Raw genomic sequence first — 19,638 nt, 5'->3', positions numbered from 1 at the left:
TCATCTCTGTGTACCATTGCATTTCCTCCTGGGGACCCCACTTTACACTAATAATAATATAAAAAGCTACCCATTGCCCTGATGTAATCTTGCCAGGAAGTTCTATCTTCTATGTCTGGCCCCTTCCTTAAAGGCTCAGAATCCAAAGCATAGTCCCTCCCAGGAAACTTCCCTTGACCAGCAAATCTGAAGGACAGGCTGCTGCTTCCCAAGATAGATGCTGGAGTTGGAGCTGCCCATCCATCGAGGAAGGGACCTTGCCCAGGCAGCTCACCACTTGGAGCCTGTTTCTCCATCTGTAAAATGGGGCTATAATGCCTACATCCTATGGTTGTTGGGAAGAGTAAACTAGTTTAATATGAAAAAGGTCTAAAACAGCGGTTGGCACATACTACATGCTGGATAAGGTAGTATCCTACCATGTGGGGACAGGACAGCACTGGGTTAGAAACAGCACCCCTGGAGGCAGCCAAGCCTGCTCCGGAAGCTATGAAAGCTTCAGCATCTCGCTCACCTTTTTCTGAGCCTCTGGCGCCTCATCTGCAAGATGGGCTAAAATAGGATTATTAGGTGGGTTTCCCAGGTGGTGCTAGGCGTACAGAATGGCAGGAGACATTAAAGAGCTCAATCACTGGGTTGGGAAGATCCCCTGGAAGAGGAAATGGCAACCTACTCCAGTATTCTTGCCTGGAGAATCCCATGGACAGAGCCTGGTCGGTTACGTCCATAGAGTCACAAAGATCTGAATATGACTGAGCAACTTAGCATGCATGCATGCAGGGTTATTAGGGAATTAAATAACATGGTGTATATGTGTTTTCTATAGGTTGTGTTACAGTAAGCATCACATTTTTTTAAAATTGGTTTTTCTGCATTTTCTTTCTTTTTCCTTCTGACCACGCTACACAACTTTCGGGATCTTAGTTTCCTGACCAGGGATTGAACCCGCACCTTGGCAGTGAAAAGTGTGGAGTCCTAACCACTCAGCCGCCAGGGATTTCCCTAGATTTTTTTTTTTGTCTGTGTGTTTTACTAAACCTAAAGTTTTTGTTTGTTAGATTTGATACCAGGTTTTGCTGGTTTTGATCACATTCAAAATGTGGTTTTGCTGGGTCCACCGAGATGTATGGTGGTCATGTCTGACTCTTGTGACCCCATGGACTGTAGCCTGCCAGGCTCCTCTGTCCATGGGATTCTCTAGGCAAGAATACTGGAGTGGATTGCCATTTCCTTCTCCAGGGGATCTTCCCAACCCAGGAATCAAACCTGGGTCTCCTGCATTGCAGGCAGATTCTTCACCCACTGAGCTCTGAGGGAAGCCCTGTTTTGACCACATTCAAGTTAAAACATTTATACTGGACAACATGACAGAGAGTGGAAGATCGTCTGCCAGCCACCCTCGACCCCCCAGCCCTGGTGTCAGCCTCCCAGATCCCTGCACAGGACAACCACGTCCTGGGTGCTCATCTGTACTCCCAAAGATATTCTAAGTGTGTACAAGAGTGTGACATGTATTACTTTTGTCAACAATAAAAAGGAAATTGTTTGTGACACTTTAATTCATTCTGTCATCAGCTAAAAGTAGTTAGCAACAATGGGTAGAGAAAACAACAATTAAAAGGGAACAGTTGAGAAAATTCTGTCTTTCTAAAGATCTTCTTAAACAGTTGGTGCCTGCCACCACTGAATTTTTCCTGTCTTGTGGTTAAACGAATATGCATGGATGTTAGCAATCCATCAAAATCTCTGCTTGAAGAAAATCAGAATTCCTGGCCAAAGAGAAAAAGAAACAGAGGAATGCAGGGGCGTAGGGGAGCAGCTTCCTACCCTTCCTCGCCTGTTCTCCAGGAAATTGCTTACAGTGAGAAACTGCACTGATTCCAAAGTTAGGAAACAGGTAAAAACCCTTTTCTAAGAAAAATTTTCAACAGCAAAAAACAAAGTTAAGAAATAGTTGCACAGGGGTGCAGATCTCTCTGGAGATCTTAGCTCAGGTTTCTTTACTTACCCATTTAAATACTTATTTTTCACATAATATTTATTCATTTATGTAAACATTATGAAAGTAAAGCCTATTTATTTTTTAAACATTTTAGACTCACATCAGGTAGAAAATGAGACAGTAATCCAGCTTGAGGAAGCAAGTTCTGTGATCACTTTGAGTAACACATCCAGGTTTCATTTACAGCAGCATTTCTCTGCCTCTGGATGGCTGACACCCCGGGGGGTTCTTTGTGGGGGGAGCTGTCCTGTGCTCCTGTGTATGTCCTGTGTGTTTAGCACCGACCCGCTAGGATCCCAACAGCAATTTTCCCTCCCCCTACTCGTGACAACCAAAAATGTCTCCAGACATCGTCAAATCTGGGGAAAAATCACACCCCCTCTTCAAGTCCTCAGGCCCAAACATGATTCCCTCCTGGTTCCTCAAAAAGGAACTGCTGGGGCAAATGAAACAGAGTCCCCACTCTGGGCCATCACCACCCCCACCTCCAAGGGGAGATGGAGGAGAGGTGGGGGAGGGGAACGGGAGGACTGGGACGAAAATAATGACACAGTGACCAGCTCTGCTCTCATCAGAGGCTAAACATCCAAAGTCAGGGTGTCCACAGGACCATGCTCTATCTGAAATCCTTGGAGGAGGAGCCTTCCCACCTCTTCCAGCGTCGGGAGGTGGCCAGCCACCCTCCACCTCTGCCTGCGATCTCACGTGGCCATCTCCGCTCGTGTGTCTGTGCCTCTCCTCTCTTTGTAAGGATACAAGTCATGACAATTAAGGCCCACTGGACTCCAGCAGGACCTCATCTTATTTACTCACAACATCCCTATTTCCAAATTAAGGTTGAGACCAAGGTACAGGGGTTATGGCTTGGACATACCCCACTTCTAGGGAGTACAATTCAACTCCTAACATCTGTGAAGTCCCAAAGGCCTTCTAATCTCAGCAAGGGCCAGGTGCCAAGACACCCTCTTCAAACCACCACCTCTCAGACTCTCTCTTTTGGGACCATTCCTTAAGATCAAGATCTTCCCTTGGAAAATGTTGGGAAGCCACAAAGAACACTCCATGCATCATGATAAAAGAGAACAAGGGAATCCCCTCATGGGCCAGAGGTTGGGACTCTGCGTTCTCACTGCCAAGGGCTCTGAAAGCCCAGTCAATCGCCTGTCAAGCAACTAAAATCCCACAAGCCTGAGACTTGACCTTGTACATATTCTTACCAAAGCTCTTCCTTGAACACATTCCTGGAACTAGGCCTTTCAACTCTTGTCAGTTTTCACACTTTTTTTCTCATCCATCTCCCACATCAAGATGTTACCCAAAAGAGGCAAGAAAACTAGTGTTTATGATGGTGCCAAAAGTAATGGAGCACTCCATGAAACTATGGACTCCAGTGTAGTTTTTAAAAGTCAGGAGATCAGGTTTGTTTCTGCAGATTATGTTCCATGTTACTAGAAGACAGAGGTTTGATACGCCTTGCATCCATGGACCTTGAACATAATGCCAGCCTGGGTTGGCAGAGCCAGGAAGGGGTCAGGTTTTGGTGACTCCAATTGTCACCAAGCCTCCCAGCCTGGTGGCCTATGGATTTCAGAGAAGTACATGAAAACCGTCAACTGGAAGAGAAATCTGATGTATCTGAGAAAATAAATCAACAATGATCAGATCATCAGGGAGCAAAAGCCGCCCCTGAGAATAGCGCATAGGTGCACTACGGCCTCAAAATTTTGAAAGCAAACCTTTCTTATCTCCAATTAAGGAGACAAGCCTCACCACCCACTCAGCACAGGCAACTAAGAGGCACTGGCTGAGGGTCACAGCCACCCAGGGATCAGAGAAAGCTCCCTGACCTGGAAAACATGCTTAAAAGTACCTCAGACTGTTCTTCCCTTTGTAGCCCAGGACAGCCGTTTCCTGGGTTCTCCACCTGCTATTGTTATTCAGTGGCCAAGTCATGTCCAACTGTTTGTGACCCCATGGACTGCAGCTCACCAGGCTTCCCTGTCTTTACCCTCTCCTGGAGTTTGCTCAAACTCATGTTCATTGAGTCGGTGATGCCATCCACCCATCTCATCCTGTCACCCCCTTCTCCTCTTGCCCTCAATCTTTCCCAGCATCAGGCTCTTTTCCACCTGCGGTAAAGGAAGGCAAATTAAACTGCCACTTCACCACCCCAACACACCCCTGGGAAAAGGAAAAGACGAGAGAGATGCTACAGATGCTCCCTGACTTACGAGGATTTAACTTATAATTTTTCAACTTAAGGTTGGAACACAAGTGACTGGCATTCAGTAGAAACCATACTTCAAAATTAGAATGTTGCCCTTTTCCTGGGCTAGTGAGATCCTCTCGTGACGCTGGGCAGCAGCAAAGGTCAGTGACCAATACACTCAAAGCCATTCTAGTTTCCACATTCAGTAGAGTAGTCAACAAATTACGTGAGGACTTCCCTGCAGTCCAGTTGCTAAGACTCCACTTTCCAATGTAAGGAGTGAGGGTTCAATCCCAGGTTGGGGAATTAAGATTCCACATGCTGGACTTCGCTGGTGGTCCAGTGGTTAAGAATCTGCCTGCCAACTCAGGGGACATGGGTCCAATCTCTGGTCCAGGAAGATCCCACATGCCACAAGGCAACTAAGCCTGTGTGCCACAACCACTGAAGCCCGGGCACCTAGAGCTGCAGCAGGAGAGGGCACCACTACAAGCCCAAGCACTTAGTACAGAGAGTGGCCCCACTCACTGCAACTAGAGAAAGCCCGTGCACAGCATCAAAGACAACACAGCCAAAAATAAAGAATTCAGCAAATAAAAAAGATCCCATGTGCCAAGGGGTGTGGCCAAAATTTTTTTTAAAAAGAAAAACAATTATGATCTATTCAACCCCTTACTATAAAACAGGCTTTGTGTTAGATGATTTTCCCCAACTGTAGGCTAATGTAAGTGTTCTGAGGAGGTTTAAGGTAAGTGAATTATTTTTTAAACAAATGAGGTGTAGGAAACTCCCTGGCAGTTTAGGGGTTAGGACTTGGCACATTCACTTTCAGGGCCCAGGTTCAGTCCCTGGTCAGGGAAATAAGATCCTTCAAGCTGCATGGCACAGCCAAAAAAAGAAAATAGCTGATGTACAATAATACACTTTGGACTTGAAGCAATTTTAACTTCTGATGAGTTTATTGAGATGTAGGCCCATCCTCCTTCAAGAAGGATCAACCCTGAAGTCCTCCAGCATCACAGCAACCCATACAGGAATTCCTAACAGCTGGTAACCAACACTTATCCCAGGAAAAAGGCAGTGGGTTCCCCACCAGCATTCCCACCACTGCTGAGCCTTAGGAGTTTCTGCCTTACCCATCCATGACCTTATCTTGTTTTGTTTTTTAATATCCAAATACAGGATCTCAGATCTCACCCTGACACTAGGCCCCCAAAATGGAAAGGATGGTTGTTATGAAATCATTTCAAATGAGAAACAGACTAATCGTCCCTTTCCTAAGTCACAACTTAAATTGTATGCACATGGAGAAAAGACAGCCATGAAAGGCTATTGACAACACCCCATCTGACCTTCCAGAGAACCTCTAAGTGTCTGGGAGACAGGCAGGCATCTATCTCCAAGGTGCCCGGATGGACAGATATCCAGTCTGTAGACGCAGAGACCTGCTGAGTCTCTCTCCAAAATGAACTCTGGATTGTGCGTGTCATTGGACAGCGATGGGTTTTCTTTCAGTGCAACCATGAGGAAAAAAAGGAGCGTCTTCATTCTTCTCCGGGAGTGCCAAAGACTTCAGCAGCATCATGTGTCTTCATAAAAAGCAAATCAACCTGTCAAGGAGCCAGGAAGGCAACAACAGCACAGGGTGAAGGAGAAAGGGAGAATGAAATGTAATTCTTACCAACACAGGGCTTAAAAACAAGAGTCTGTGTCTGATGGCCTGAGGTTAGGCCATGGGAGTCGGACGTGCTCAGAGAGCAGGAGAGAAATCAAGGCAGCCAAGGTTTCGGTAGGGACCTTGTAAGGGTGCTCAGTTGCTCCCCATGGCATCAGCTCAGAGTATTAGGAAGTAAAACCTATTACCACACACTGGACCCAGGAAGCCAGTGGCTGTCCTGCTGGTGTTCAGTGGGAGCAAAGAAAAAGGAGAACTGAGCGCTGAGCCAGGCGTAAGCCCTGCTTTATGACTCATTCAATCCCGGGTTGACTTTGGGGTGATTCCAGAACACTGTCTGCCCTGCAGTTCAGCACAGCTCCTCAAAGCCAGAGTCTAGTCCAAAAGCAAGCAGAGATGCTGATAAGCAAATAGTCCCTTTTCCTTCAATCCTTTGCCCCCTTCATCTCCTCTTAACACCCAAGGTCTCACATCTCGATTGAGAAATAACTGCCAATGTGAGACCTCTTTTCACTGCTCTAAAGCAAAGCAATTGTAATCCTGAGATAGCAACCAGATAAATCCAACTTAATGGGAATGTTCAATGGCCAGGGACAAGCTGCCAAGAGCAAAGTATTAGGTTGGCAGAGTTTAAGTTACTTAATAACATCTAATGCCAATATTAAATCAGGAATTGCTAAGCATTTGGTAGAGTTATGAATCAAGACTTATGAGTCTGGAGTTGAAGCAACAGCCTTATCCGACATGGAAAACCCTTTTGCTCCCACACTGCCTTTGAAGCCCAGCCACTCAGGCCAAACTATAAACATATCACTTCCTGGAGGATGTGCCAGGCCACTTCAACTTGAAACCTAAGGATTGTCGGTGAACATCCAAGATCCTAGCAAACATCCCACAAGCACACAAGCCCTGCCAGTCTCTTCTGCTCCCCAAGGACAGAAACCCAACCTCTGATCTGCCCAGCAGACAAAATGATGAGAATGTCTACGTGCACGATCATGTTTCCAAAGATGGAGAAATTCCATGGAGAAAACACTCAGGGCACCTACCACACACCTCCACTGCCTGCATCTGACTGAATGCCTAGTCCTCCCAAAGAGGATCTGCCCAAGTCTTTACTCACAATCATCTCATGTCCACTCTCAAAATTTTGATGCAACTTAACCATATGAACCGTGTTTCTCAGTAAGTGGTCTTACACAAGACAGGATTCCCAAACTGCAGATTCCTCTTATTTGTCAATCAACCATCCCTCACACATCTCCCAGCAGCTGTTATGTCAGGGGAGATGGTACCCTACGAAGCTGAGAGCTGCTGAGTGCATGGCATGGGGTGACGAAGCAATCTTATGAGGGATTCCCCTGGCACACAGCTTTACTGCTCAGCTACAGTCAAACCGGAAATGATCTCTGCCACTCCTCTTAGGGATGAAAAAATACATCAGGTTCCAACCAGACTTTCACAGCTTCTATCGAGAATACTTTTTATTATACAGGTTTCATATACACAACAATTATTTAGGGAACATTTACAGGCAAGGAGTTCAATTCCAAAACTCCATTTTCACCCACACGCGCTGTACCTCGCTCTGTACCTCTTCGGGGGGTCAGCCCAACAGGAACAAGACAAAGTTATTGCTTTGTGGACAGACAGCTTCAATTAAATAAGAGTCTTCCAGAGTCAAGAACGGAGCCGAAGATCCTCTTAACTCTTAATACCCTGTGTACATACGAATAAAACCTAAAGATATGTCTTAGATTACCCCGTCACCTTTAAAAGTTAATATTAAAATCGAATCCCGTTTCTCAAAAAGGCATAAGAAGTGCACCCGTATTTACAGACCCCATTAAATTATGCATAAATAAAATCTGTACACTCAACTCAGTTTCTCAAAATACAGAGCCTCCTCTGGGACTGGGGGATGACAGACAGCAAAAAAAAAAAAAAAAAAATGCTCCATGCCTACCCTTTTCAAGTTTCACTAAGATGTGAAATAAATACGCAAAATAAAGCTTCCATACCTTAAAGGAATATGTCATTTCAAAGAGTCTCCTCCTTGAAGAGTTAACTTTCAAAGTTTTTTTTTTTTTTAAAGAAAAAACATAAAGTCATCAGCAGGCTTTGTTTCTACAAGTTTCGTAAACCCGAAGGGCCCCTTTCAACAAGGGGTTTTAAAGTGTTACAAATGCCACCTATTAACCAGTTGCTAGGTGGACAGAATCCTTGCCTCCTATTGGTATGCAGGACGAGGCTGAAGAAACTACATACTTTCACCTCAACACTAAAAGTTATTGTTGATCTGAATCCCATCAATTTGACCTTTCAACAGCTGAGTGAATGTGAGTTTTTGTTAGCCCGGGGATTTATTCAAAAGGTTCGAAAACTTGTAGCACCACTTCCAGAGTAAGGAAGAATGGGGTTCCAAAAAAATAAAACATAACTCATTAAGAGTAAAGAACCAGCACTTCCAACATCTCGTCCAGAGTGAAGGAGACGCTTCAGCACTCCCTAAATACTAAGGAATCCAGGAGGGCACGTGAAGAGCTGGAAATCAACAGAGGCTTTTTTTCATGGGAAGGTGGGTAACAATTCTGCCCCCCAAGTAAGTGGGGTGCCCAGTCTGTCCTGGTCGAGATGATCTGGGAGTCCTTTTCCTTCCAAACTCTTCGGCCCTTGGTTCACCACCCCCTTGTTTTACTTCCTGTGCTTCTCCAACTTCTCAAGGGTTTTGCTAGAATCGGCTGGACTCTGGTCTCCGGGATTCATGTAGGATTTGTCTATGACTATCAGGGCCTCTTTTATGTAGTTCTGCACGGCAGACACTGCGGCACAGATGGCCTGGCTGCCAAAGCCGTGGGTAATCAGGCTGAAATGAGACAAGCAGTTCTGAATGTTGGTCTCCAGGACCGGGGTGGGTCGGTTGTTCCCGTTGGGAGTTCGATCTTGATTGAGAAGATCTGTGAATTCTTTACACACTTGCCTGTGAAGACAGTCAACGCACACCGTTGAGCTTGAGCTCAACATTGGCCCGTAACAGGTATAGAGCACAAAGACTAAACTACCGTGGGGGTGACACCTGGAGGCAAAGAGAATCTGGGGCTGACCAACCCAATAGGTTTTAAACTAACACCAATAGCCTAAGCTGCTGCACTTAGCACCTATTCTGTTCAGAGCCACAAACTAAACTCCTTTAAGCACTATCTTATTTAATCTTCCCTGCAATTAGAAAAGATAAAAGGATTCACTCCAGAATCCAGTGGCCAAGGTCACCAGGACTAGTAAAGAGGCAGAGTCAGAATTCCAGCCCAGGAGAGTGTTTTCTCTCTGATGCAGTCTGGTTCCTATAAAACAATCAATTCTGTCAAGAACCGGGAATTTATTTCCCAGAAATTCACTCTGTGATATAGGCTGGTTCATCGGCTCTCTTTTCTGCCCTATTTCCTACTTGACTGGTTCTGCTTCATTTACCATGATTTTAAAATCAATTTACAGTTGGTTTCGATGAGAAACCCCTCAGCTGCATTAAGTTGTTTTTGAGACATTTAATTTGCCTATGACTCCTATACATTCAACTGGGTCGTTTTAAAACACAAAGGAGACTTCCCGGGTGGTCCAGTGGTTAAGACTCCCAATTTCACTGCAAGGGACACAGGTTCCATCCCCGGCTGGGCAAGTAAAATCCCGCATGCCACGTGGTATAGCCAAAATAATTAAAATCGAAAAACATCTTGTTATCAGGAAGCAGAAGGCACATCATCGCTACTGGATGTGACAAAATAAATTGTTTCTAACACATTTTTGTAAGACATGCAAATAAGATAAACGAATTAGCTTAACTATTTTGAGCTAAATAACTAAGCAGCTCAAAAACATTCATTGTGAGCCATACTCTCACTGTTCTTAGTCTTCTAAATCCTACCCAAAAGTTACCCTATTTGACTGTACTTTTACACTCCTCGACATTCCTTTTGCTCAACACCCTAACTTATTTAAGGAGCATTTCTTTCTTGAGCACCAGGGGCTGTGCTGGCCTCTGGGCTTCAAGGTCAGAGCATCAGGGCATCAAATTCTCAAGTTTGGATACTTACTGTGCGGCCAGCAGCATGTTCTTCCTAGTTGCTATCTCATTCCGCCCTCCAAGATGAGGTCTGGTTAAATACTCAGCCACAGATTTACTAGGAAATTCTGCTTCACAGACATAGGCAAAGTCCCGAGCCAAATGAACTGCCTCACCTAGAATAATCGGCAATGGTAACAGACTTTAGGGTGGCTGTGGTCACCATGGCAAACTGGCCCTTCTCCCCTTTTCCAGCACTATCAGTCTATTTAACCCTGAATATTCATCAGAACAACTGATGCTGAAGCGCCAATACCCTGGCCACCTGATGCAAAGAGCCAACTCACTGGAAAAGACCCTGATGCTGGGAAAGATTGAGGGCATTAGAAGGGGGCAACAGAGGATGAGATGGTTGGATGGTGTCACCAACTCAATGGTCATGAGTTTGACCAAACTCCAGGAGATAGTGTGAAGGACAGGGAAGCCTGGTGTGCTGCAACCCATGGGGTCGCCAAGGAGTTGGATACAACTTAAGAGACTGAACAACAATCAGTCTAGTGGTCATTCTGTACTCTAAAACGAAATCATACGTGGGGCCAACAACCCAGCTGGTAAGGAGAACTTCCTGGGTACTTTCAGTGGGTACTCTTCCCTAGGAATAGAGGGTGAAATCATACAACGTCAGGAGGGAAAAACTGAAATTTTTAACTGTTCTTGACCAATGTAACCCAGTCCTCTGCCAACCTGAGTAGATCATGGGGATGCTCTGTCTCCATGTTTTCACACCATGTTTTCTCTGTATCATTGTGCAGAAGTCAGAAAATTTAAGGGAGGTGAGCATGTTTGTCAAAGAAGCAAACTGGGACAAAATCTTTGTTTTTAAACAAGGGCGCCCCATTGCTGGTTGAGCTAAGTCTCTAGACTGTTTCTTTTAAGAGGGGGACTTCACTGGCAGTCCAGTGGTCAAGCCTCCACGCTTCCAAAGCAACGGAGGCACAAGTTTGATCCCTGGTCAGAGAACTAAGATACGACATGCCTCATGGTGTGGCCAATTTAAAAAAAAAAAGGGAGGAGTGTATCCTACTAGAAATGTCAGGAGCTCTACCTACCAACCTGGCCTACCCATATCTAAGTTATTGGGGGCGGAGAGTGAGAAAACCAAGCGGTATGGTAGGGTGGTGGTGGTCATCTCCCACCCAAGGAACCCACCGAAGTGTCTGATTCCAAATGTGGGGCTGTCAGGGCTTTACAAAAACCCAGCTGGTGGCACCCCCACTATCCACTTCCCTCCCTGACTCACTAAATCAGAATCTGAGATCCATTGTTCACTTTCTCATTCAAGCACCCCTGCCTGGCTGGTGAAGAAACCTTGCAGAGCCACATTTATGTTTCACACACGCAGAGCCCAGCATTCTCCATGCAGGACAGCTGGTCCCCAAGAGCATCTAACAGGCAGCTCCTTTCTCCTGGCCCTGACCTCCAAAGACAACTCATAAAAAGGTAGAGCCGGGCCCTGCCAAGTCTCTTTTAGCACCGCGGTGGCACCATGTAAACCAGGGAAAGAAAATGTTCAAAAGATCGCCTGGCTGCCAGGAGACCACCCCTCATTGGCTCCCCGGGCCCCCAGCGCCCCGCTGATTGGACGAGGCACTGGCGATAAGCCTCTCCGTGCTCAACTCATTTTCCTGCGCGCAGTAACAACCAGATTGTTTTGTTTTTAAAAATAATTATTTCACTTTTCCCTCGCCCCCTTTGTAAAGGCCGTATTGCATTCTTGGCTACTTTCCAGGTTAGTGGGTGTAAGCCCATTCAAGAAACTGAAATATCACATCCTAACTATCTTAGCATTGGAGAGGGGGACCCATCTGTGGGCCCCATCAGGGTTTTCTCCCCCTATTACTTTTTTTGATGGGGAAATTAACAAAGGAGTTGTGAATTGGACCAGTCTCACTGTATACAAGGGCTTTTCTCTTCATTAACCATAATCCCAATAGTCCACAGCTATAAAAACTAGAAACGGTATTTTTACCCAAAGGAACCAGCTTTAAAACAAGAAAACAACGAAAAAACATGTACCAAATCATTTCATCCTTCAGAAACTGGTTCATCTGATAGGAAATTTAACAGTGATTTTCTGGGGCTAACATTTGATTAAGTGACTGAATCACTGTAATGAACATGGCAAATCACTTCTTGCATCCCTCTCTCTACTTGTGACTAAGAGTTGTTTTTAAGCTTTTCTTTAGAGAAATGTTAAAAGACACAACACAGCACCAACTACAAATACCACAAAACAAAAAAATCCTCCACTGACCTTCCACGAGAGACGTCAGGAGAGTGACATGAGCTGCTTTCCGTCTCCCGGCTGGAAGATTCAACCCAATCTTGTCCAACTTCTCCCGCAAGGACCGGCCACCATTTTTAGACTTGGCTCTAAGCAAAAAAAAAAAAATTCTTTTCTCAAGAAACCACTTTAAAATGCTGAAATGCCTAACCTGCTATCAAAATAGAAATCTGTCAAAAGACCTTCGACATTATATGGTTCCTAATCAAGTGATACAGGGAGTCCTTATCTCCATAAAATTAAAAAATCTTTCTTAGCATTGCCAGCATTTTTGTTTTTTAATCACAGAACACTGCATGTTGTACTGGAGCAGATAAATTTTCACTTGTAGAAACTGCAGCAGCACCCCCCAACACACACACACACACACACACAAACTACTCCCCTGGGGAGAATCAGACCCATGGAGCTCCGCTACCCTAAATACAGATGCTACCACTTCATACATGGAATCAAATTCCAACCGAATGAGAATTTATTAGCATTGTTTTAGCACTTTTTTCTACACTTGGCACTTTCTAAAAGAGATGAAATGTACTAAGCCGCCCCCCTCCCCCCAGCCGATTAGAATTCAGTGTTAGGTATAAAAGTTAACATAAATGTTAAAAATACCTCCCTGGTGCTTTATTTTTCATCCCCCACCACCTATCCAAGGACCATGCCCACAACGTGTCCCCATGTACCTTCTGAGAACACCTCCCAGTAATGAGGCATTTAAGCACTCAGGCGGGGACAGCCGCCTCTGGACTTCAGCAACTGTCACTTTGTATTTAGATGTAGAGCTGAGGAGGGACAGTCTTCCAGGGACTGAGCAGAAGACCTCGCTGGGATTCATCACAGCCCCCACCAACTCCTTCTGACACGGGAGACTCAGGGGGTTCTTGGTCATGGAAATAGGACCTGTAAATGAAGATCAGAAGTGGCAGTCCCAAGCAAGAGACCTTTTCAAATCACTCACCAAAAGTGAAGGAGCCCCTCGACAGTAACATTGCGTGTTGGGCTATAAACTGCAAACAGATTTTTTTTTTTAAAGCCCTATTCCTCAAGATAATCAAATCTGAAATTCACAAGTTAACACCTTGGGAAATTAGTCAAAATCTGGGTTTGCATTTTCTAGCCACTATTATAATCTGATTAATTAGAACATTTGTTTTCAAAAGACAGCTTCTTAACTAAATGGTGATTTTCCCTCTTCACTCAAGGAATATTCAAAACTGCAGGACATATTCCAATCGTTTGCTAAAATCTTTTCAATGCAACTGATCATAGCAGTTTTAAATACAAATAAATCTGTTCTAAGTTTACTGGGAAATTCAGTTTATTTTATAAGGATTTTTGTTTTTTGTTTTTAATTTTTCCCTGTTGATCTCAAACAGTTTAACTTCAAGTAACAGGTCATAACTACCCTTGATTTAGGATGACTGTCTTTCCCAGCAAAACCAAACTGGTAATCCTGGCTAGATGTAACTTAATATCATGAGCCACTCACTCACCAAGTAATCCCATTTTCCAAAAACCCCCTCCCACCTCATCCCAGCCTAAAACCAACAGATCACCCAGCCCCGTGCATTTTAAGGCTGTATGTTTTGTAGGCCAAACTGCTTCCCACCATCTTCTCACAGATCAGAATGAAGGCCCTTTAACCTTGTATTTGGAATCAGGAATAAAATCACAGCAACCCATTCAACAACTAAAATTGTCACAGGACCAAACACTCCACTAATTTTCCAAAATCACAGGCTTAACTCACTCTGGAGTTCTTTCTGGAGCATTGTACAAACACTCTCAAATCCAAGAAGTGACACTCCCCAAGGGGAAAAAATTAGTAAGTGACAAAAGATTGAGAGGCAGCACCTGAGAGCATCTTTTTCCATTTAGATCTTAAAGTGCCCTCTCTTCTCACCCCTAAAACCTGTCACTCCCTCCACCACGAATGTCTCAAGTCAGATCTCAAAGGCTCCACCTTGCCAATAAATTAATAACTTCACAGCGCCCTTAAGAACCACAACAGGGTAGGGTGTGTGGGCCAGAGGAAGACAAGGACTATGGCTCATTGCGTACCTTTGCGAATAACTGTCTGATCATGCAGAAGTAGGTGCTGGTCATCCACATTCTGAAGGAGAAATGACAAAGTTTGCTTAAGTTCGGGGAGAGCCTGGCCGGGGGACCGGGGTTGGGGTAGGGGTAAGAGGAGAGAGGCAGTGGGGCGCACAGGTCCGGGCCGGAGCGGGCAGAGCCGAGGCGCTCACCTGCACCTCCTCCATCTGGTGTGCCATGTCGTGGAGCCCCAGGTTCTCGGCCAGGCCCGCGGCGTCCAGGGCGTGCGAGTGCGGCAGTAGCAGGTCCGAACGTCGGTAGGCCTCCCTGCGTGCGCTCACGGCGCCGCCGTCCAGTCCAGAGAGATGGGGCAACAGGCCGGCCGGGCGCCCGTGGTGCGAGGGCAGGCCGGCCCCCTCCTGGCTCTGGCGCCCCGGCCAGGCCTGCGGCTGGCTGCTGGTGGGCGCGGGCTGGTGCAAGGGATTGATGGCAGCGGCGTACGCCTCTCCAAGGTGCGAGTAGGGGTCGGCCGACTGAGAGTAAGCCAGCTGCTGGTAGGGAGGCGGAAAGTAGGGGGGCGGCTGGTATTCGGCGACTCCGGTATGGGAGAGGGGCGGCGCGGGGCTGTAGAGATGCTGCCCGGCGGAGGAGAGGTGAGGCAGGCGCGGGTTCCCATTGCTGCTCGCGTCGTGGCGATCCTGGGGCAGAGAAACCGAGACCCGGTTAGGACGAAACCCCGCTCCTGCGAACCGAGTGCGGCCGCGCGGGGCCTCTTGCGCCTGGGGACCCACTGCTCCCGCCCAGCCCGACCCCGCGGGGCCCTGCCCTCGAGCCAAAAGGCCCCTGGGGGAGCAACGTGCCCCGGGGTAGCTTCGTTGTCAACCGAGAGTCTGAAAAAGGAAAACTAGAGAAAAGACCTGGGGGAAGGTGCCCCCGGGGCCCGGAGGCGAAGGTCTGGGCGCTCTGTCGCCCGAGGCAATCGGGGGCGCCCAGTCCGCATCCCAGATCTTGGGGCGGGAGAAGCTGAGGCAGGGATCCTGGGAGAAGGTCTGCACGCTGCGCAGAGCGCGATCGCCCACAAGTCCGCACATGCCAGCGTTGTCCGCCAAAAGTGGGGAAGAGGCGCGGCGCGGATAATGCGTGCCGCGCAGGAAATACGCTTTTTCCCCCGCCCCAGGGACCCTCCCTTCCACGCCCTCAGGACAAAGACCTCCGGGCGAGAGACCCTCCCTAGCCGGGCCGGCAGCCCAGTGCCGCCCCAGGGATTCGGGGTGGAACCCGCTGGAGCCAGGCGTGCGCTCCCGGGCTACCGATGCGAGACCACGGCGGAGTGAGACCGTCCTGCCCGACCATCAGTCTCCCCATCAATCGGGCACACAGGGAGGAGGAAGGACCCCGAAAATTGGGCAGCCTTGCCTGTACACGTTTCCTGGCCCCAGGGCTGTTCGACTTAATTCTGAAAGGACGTGTCGCCATGTGTCCCCGGGTCACAGGGGTAGCGGGAGCGGGGGCTGGGGGACCCGGAGAGACAGGACGCCGTCGCCCCCTAGCGGAGGTGCCCGGGCCTGCAAACTGGAGCGGCCCCTCGAGGTGCCCCGGACGCACGGCTCTCGCGCGTCCCCGCAGCCACCGTTCGCCTTTCTCCCGGAGCCCAGGAGCACGCCTCGCGCCGCCTGCGTCTTCTTCCTCTTCCCGCTCGCCGCCTCCCTCCCTCCCACTCTCCGAAACTCTAGCTCAACCTGTCCAACAGGATGGAGCACTCCCGAGCGCTTACTGCCCCATCTGGCCTCAGCGCGCCCCCCCTCCCCAGCCCCCACTTCTCCCGAAAGCCAAACTTCTGCTGTTCTCTTGTCTCCCCGAGGGGGTAGCGGAGCAGGTGACAAGCCCGCCTAGGAGGAGACTCCGCAAAGGTGTCGCCGGCAGGCCGCCTCGTCTAACGCCTTTGGACGGAGGTTTCGTGCGTAAAAGCCACCTCTAAGAGTTGTAGACCCGGCGCTCTTCCGAGAAAACGGGAAGAAGGGCTGTTTTGCTTCGCGTGAAACCGGCCGGTAAGCTTTGTGGGTAGGATATGCCACTCTCTTTCCAGGCCCCGTTCCCGAGGCTGGATATTTAGGGAAAGGCCCGATTCGGGAAGGGGACCCCGGAGAAACGCAATATAGGGGGTGTCCGGAGAAGTGGACTCTGTCCCATCAAAGGGCATGCGGTGGGTGCCTGTTCGCTGCTCCTGCGCCCTCGCCCCCGACCTCGGTCCAGAGGCCCCCGCCTCCCGGACTGTACTCGGGTGGGGCCGGGCTGCGCCCCTGTGCCCAGCTCACCTCGCAGTCCTCTTCATACTTGACATTATCGGTTATTTTCCACAACATGGCGTCCGGCGTCCCCCAAAACAATCGCCAGTTAAATCCAGGTTCCCCCCACCCCCCGAGCGGTAAATCCAAAATTGGGGTCACGGTGGCCAGGCGTCTGCCGCCGCCCCCGCCGCGCGGGCCTAGCTGGCCGGGTCACTGGGCGCGCATCGGCGGCTCCGCGATTGTAGATGCTGCCGCCGCGGGTGTGAAGACCGCTGCAGGGGACCCGGGAAGCCGCGCCCGCACTGTGTCCCGGCGATAGCCGGGGGACCGGGGAGCCTTAATGAGAAGGAAATTATCATAACTCCTCCCCGGGGGCCGGCGCGAAGGCCCCGGCGCCGGGCGGGGCGGCCCCCAGCCAGTCCCAGCCTAGCTCCGCCCCGCACCCTGGCCGGGCGCCGCGCGGAGACCCACGCTGCGTGGGGCTAGGAGCAGAGTCCAGTGGAAGGTACCTCGCTGACGGCCGCAACCCTGAGGCCAGGGTCCCCCACCACGCCTGCCATCAGTCACCCTCACCACGCACACACCTGAAGCTGGCAGAGCTGGGAACGGGGATCCGAATCCAAGAACCGCCCCCCCACTCCCACAACCCCTTTCACCTAGGCCGCCGTTCCCCATCCTCCGAAAGACGCCGTCACGGGCAGTTAGAGACCCCGATTTAGGGGACGCTCAAGACCTGAGGTCCCCTCATCTCCTAAAACGTCCTGACCACCCACTCCAGGGAAACAAGGTTTACAGTGGGGTCATGCTGCGGGAGACCCAACCCCTCCGCGAGAAGACCCTCCCCCGCACGACGTGGGCACAGTGCTCTTGGGTTCCTCCGAGGGGACGGGGTGGGAAGGCCTTCTGGGGAGTCCGCCCCAAGCGCCACCGAGCGGGCGGGCCTCTCCACCGGCCCCGAAGTCTAGGACAACTTCTTTATGCCGCCATCGCCCGAAGCTCCATCTCCACGGCTGGGCTGCGGCCGGGAGGGAGGTGGGGGCACCCGCGGGCCCTCGCCCAGCCTTGCCCTGCCCTGCCCAGCGCCAGCTCGGCAGTTTCCTCCGACGGGCCAGGCACTTGGAAGCCTCAGCTCAACAGAGAAACGAGGTGCGGGGCTGAATACAACCCTAGTGTCACAGGTAGGGGAGAGGCAAGAGGTGGGGGCAGAAGGAGGGGCCGTAGAGGGACCCCCGCTGGAGAGGTGAGTTCCCCTCCGTTTCGCAGATGCAGGCAGAAAACGAAACTTCCTTCCGCCTAAACGCTGCCTCCCACCCCATTATGTATTTGCCACCCAGACTTGAAGGCAGAAAGCACTATTAAAGTTTTTTTAAAGAAACGGAATCCATTGGCCCAATAATTGTAACTGACTTTTTTTTTTTTTTTTGCTACAAAGATAAAGTCTCTAATTCTTGAGGGGGAATTTTGTTGGGACATCCTGACTGGATTTGGGAGCTGAATTTAAACATTCACAGGGAATCTGAGAAGGGGGCTCTTTCCATCTGATTCTGAATCCAATACTGCAGTTGTCAATACCAGTGGGCCTGGAGTGGACGCTGCTCCCAGTCCACGGAATGAATGCACCCACCTCTTCCCTACTCCTGCTTGGGTTTGTTTGTGCTTTAGCATTTCTTAAAACCCAAATGGGCCTAAAGTAACCAAAATAAAAATAGGCGTCTTCCAAGCGAAACGTTCTCCCTGGCCTTAGTAGGCAGACTCAAGGTGATTTGCCGACCAGGTGGGAGAACAAAACCTGGAGGTGAAACCACTGGGGGCTTTTCAGGTTTGCCTCCGGGCTTTGTACTAGGAAGTACAGACAGACAGTGCACACAACGACCCCTGACAGCTCGCTTTCAAATACCGGGGCCTGGGGGCTAAAGGGGAAAAAAACCTCAGAAGCAGCGCCCCTGGGATTCTAGAATGGGGGCGGAATCGGACCCGGCGCGACAGGCATGCTGGCGCCCTGGGCGTGGAAGATTGGGGTCCCAGGCACTTTCGAGGGAGGCTGCGGCGCCTCCGGGCGCCCCAGATTCCCAGACCAGTGACGCACCTGGTCTCCTTCACTCTGGGCCTTCCATCCCCGGCTTTGACTCCAAGACCCGGCCTGGGTTGCGGCTTGAACAACTTGTCTCATCCACGCGGCAACTGCGCCGCCGGGCAGGTTGGGGGCCAGGACCAGGCATCAAGGTGCCAACCCCGACCCCAAGACCTGACAGCCCTTTCCGCGGCAGCGCTCGCCAATGGCAGCCGGAGGGACAGAAATTCCTCGCAGCTCTGGGGAGTCTTCGGCAGAGGCAAAAGGAGCCAATGGGCCCTGAAGGGAGCCTCGGAGGCAGTGAGGTTTCCGAACGGCTCGACAAAGGCCATTCATTCATTCCCAAGCCAGCGGCCTGGGCTTGGACGCTGCCCCTCCCCAAGGGACACGCGCTCATGACAGAGCGCGACTTCCGCGCCCGGGACGAGGAAGGCGACTCAAACGAACCGCAGTCTTCCCCGCCAGGCGGACCCTGCCCAAACACACACAACCTTCGGCTTCAGGGACTGAGTCCAGGAAAGCGCGCGCCCTGGTCGGGATGTAAGAAACCCCAGCCCTCCCTGGAGCTCAACTTTTCTGCTCTGAGCCGAGAGAAGTGAGCTGATGGCTCCCGCACTCAAGACAGGCCTCCCCGCAAGGCACCCCCGATCGTCGCCGCGTGAAGACGCGTGACTGCGTGGCTGCGCCCTTGGGTAGCCACGCCAGAGAATGATGCCCCCACCCGACCCTCCGCGATTTCTCAGCCGCCTAACTCTAAACAAAACCTGGGGATCGTGGGGACCAGCCTCGCCGCACGCCTTATACCATCAGGATTTGGGGCTGAAGGGTGGTCAGCGGCTTCCCTCTGTCGCCACCTAGGGAGCCTGCACTCAACATACCCGCTTGAAACCTGGACCCCAGCCCCCAATCCGCTCAGATGGCGCTGGAGACCGGAGGCGACGAGGCGTATGCTAGG

The 19,638-nt window shown here is 49.9% G+C and overlaps 1 protein-coding gene across 1 annotated transcript; it reads right to left on the bottom strand.

Moving 5' to 3' along the window:
* Positions 1-7,348: 7,348 nt before the first annotated feature.
* On the bottom strand, positions 7,349-16,923 carry TFAP2C (transcription factor AP-2 gamma). The gene is made up of 7 exons (XM_027558979.1): positions 16,640-16,923; positions 14,537-15,022; positions 14,349-14,400; positions 12,971-13,187; positions 12,258-12,376; positions 9,975-10,119; positions 7,349-8,866 (listed from the first exon to the last, which is right to left on the bottom strand). Exons 1-7 carry the CDS (start codon positions 16,685-16,687, stop codon positions 8,581-8,583), a joined length of 1,353 nt encoding a protein of 450 aa, XP_027414780.1. The 5' UTR covers positions 16,688-16,923; the 3' UTR covers positions 7,349-8,580.
* Between the last annotated feature and the right edge of the window lie 2,715 nt (positions 16,924-19,638).

This window comes from Bos indicus x Bos taurus, chromosome 13, assembly GCF_003369695.1.
Source record: "Bos indicus x Bos taurus breed Angus x Brahman F1 hybrid chromosome 13, Bos_hybrid_MaternalHap_v2.0, whole genome shotgun sequence".
NCBI lineage: Eukaryota > Metazoa > Chordata > Mammalia > Artiodactyla > Bovidae > Bos > Bos indicus x Bos taurus.
This window is presented reverse-complemented; position numbering and strand designations above follow the sequence as displayed.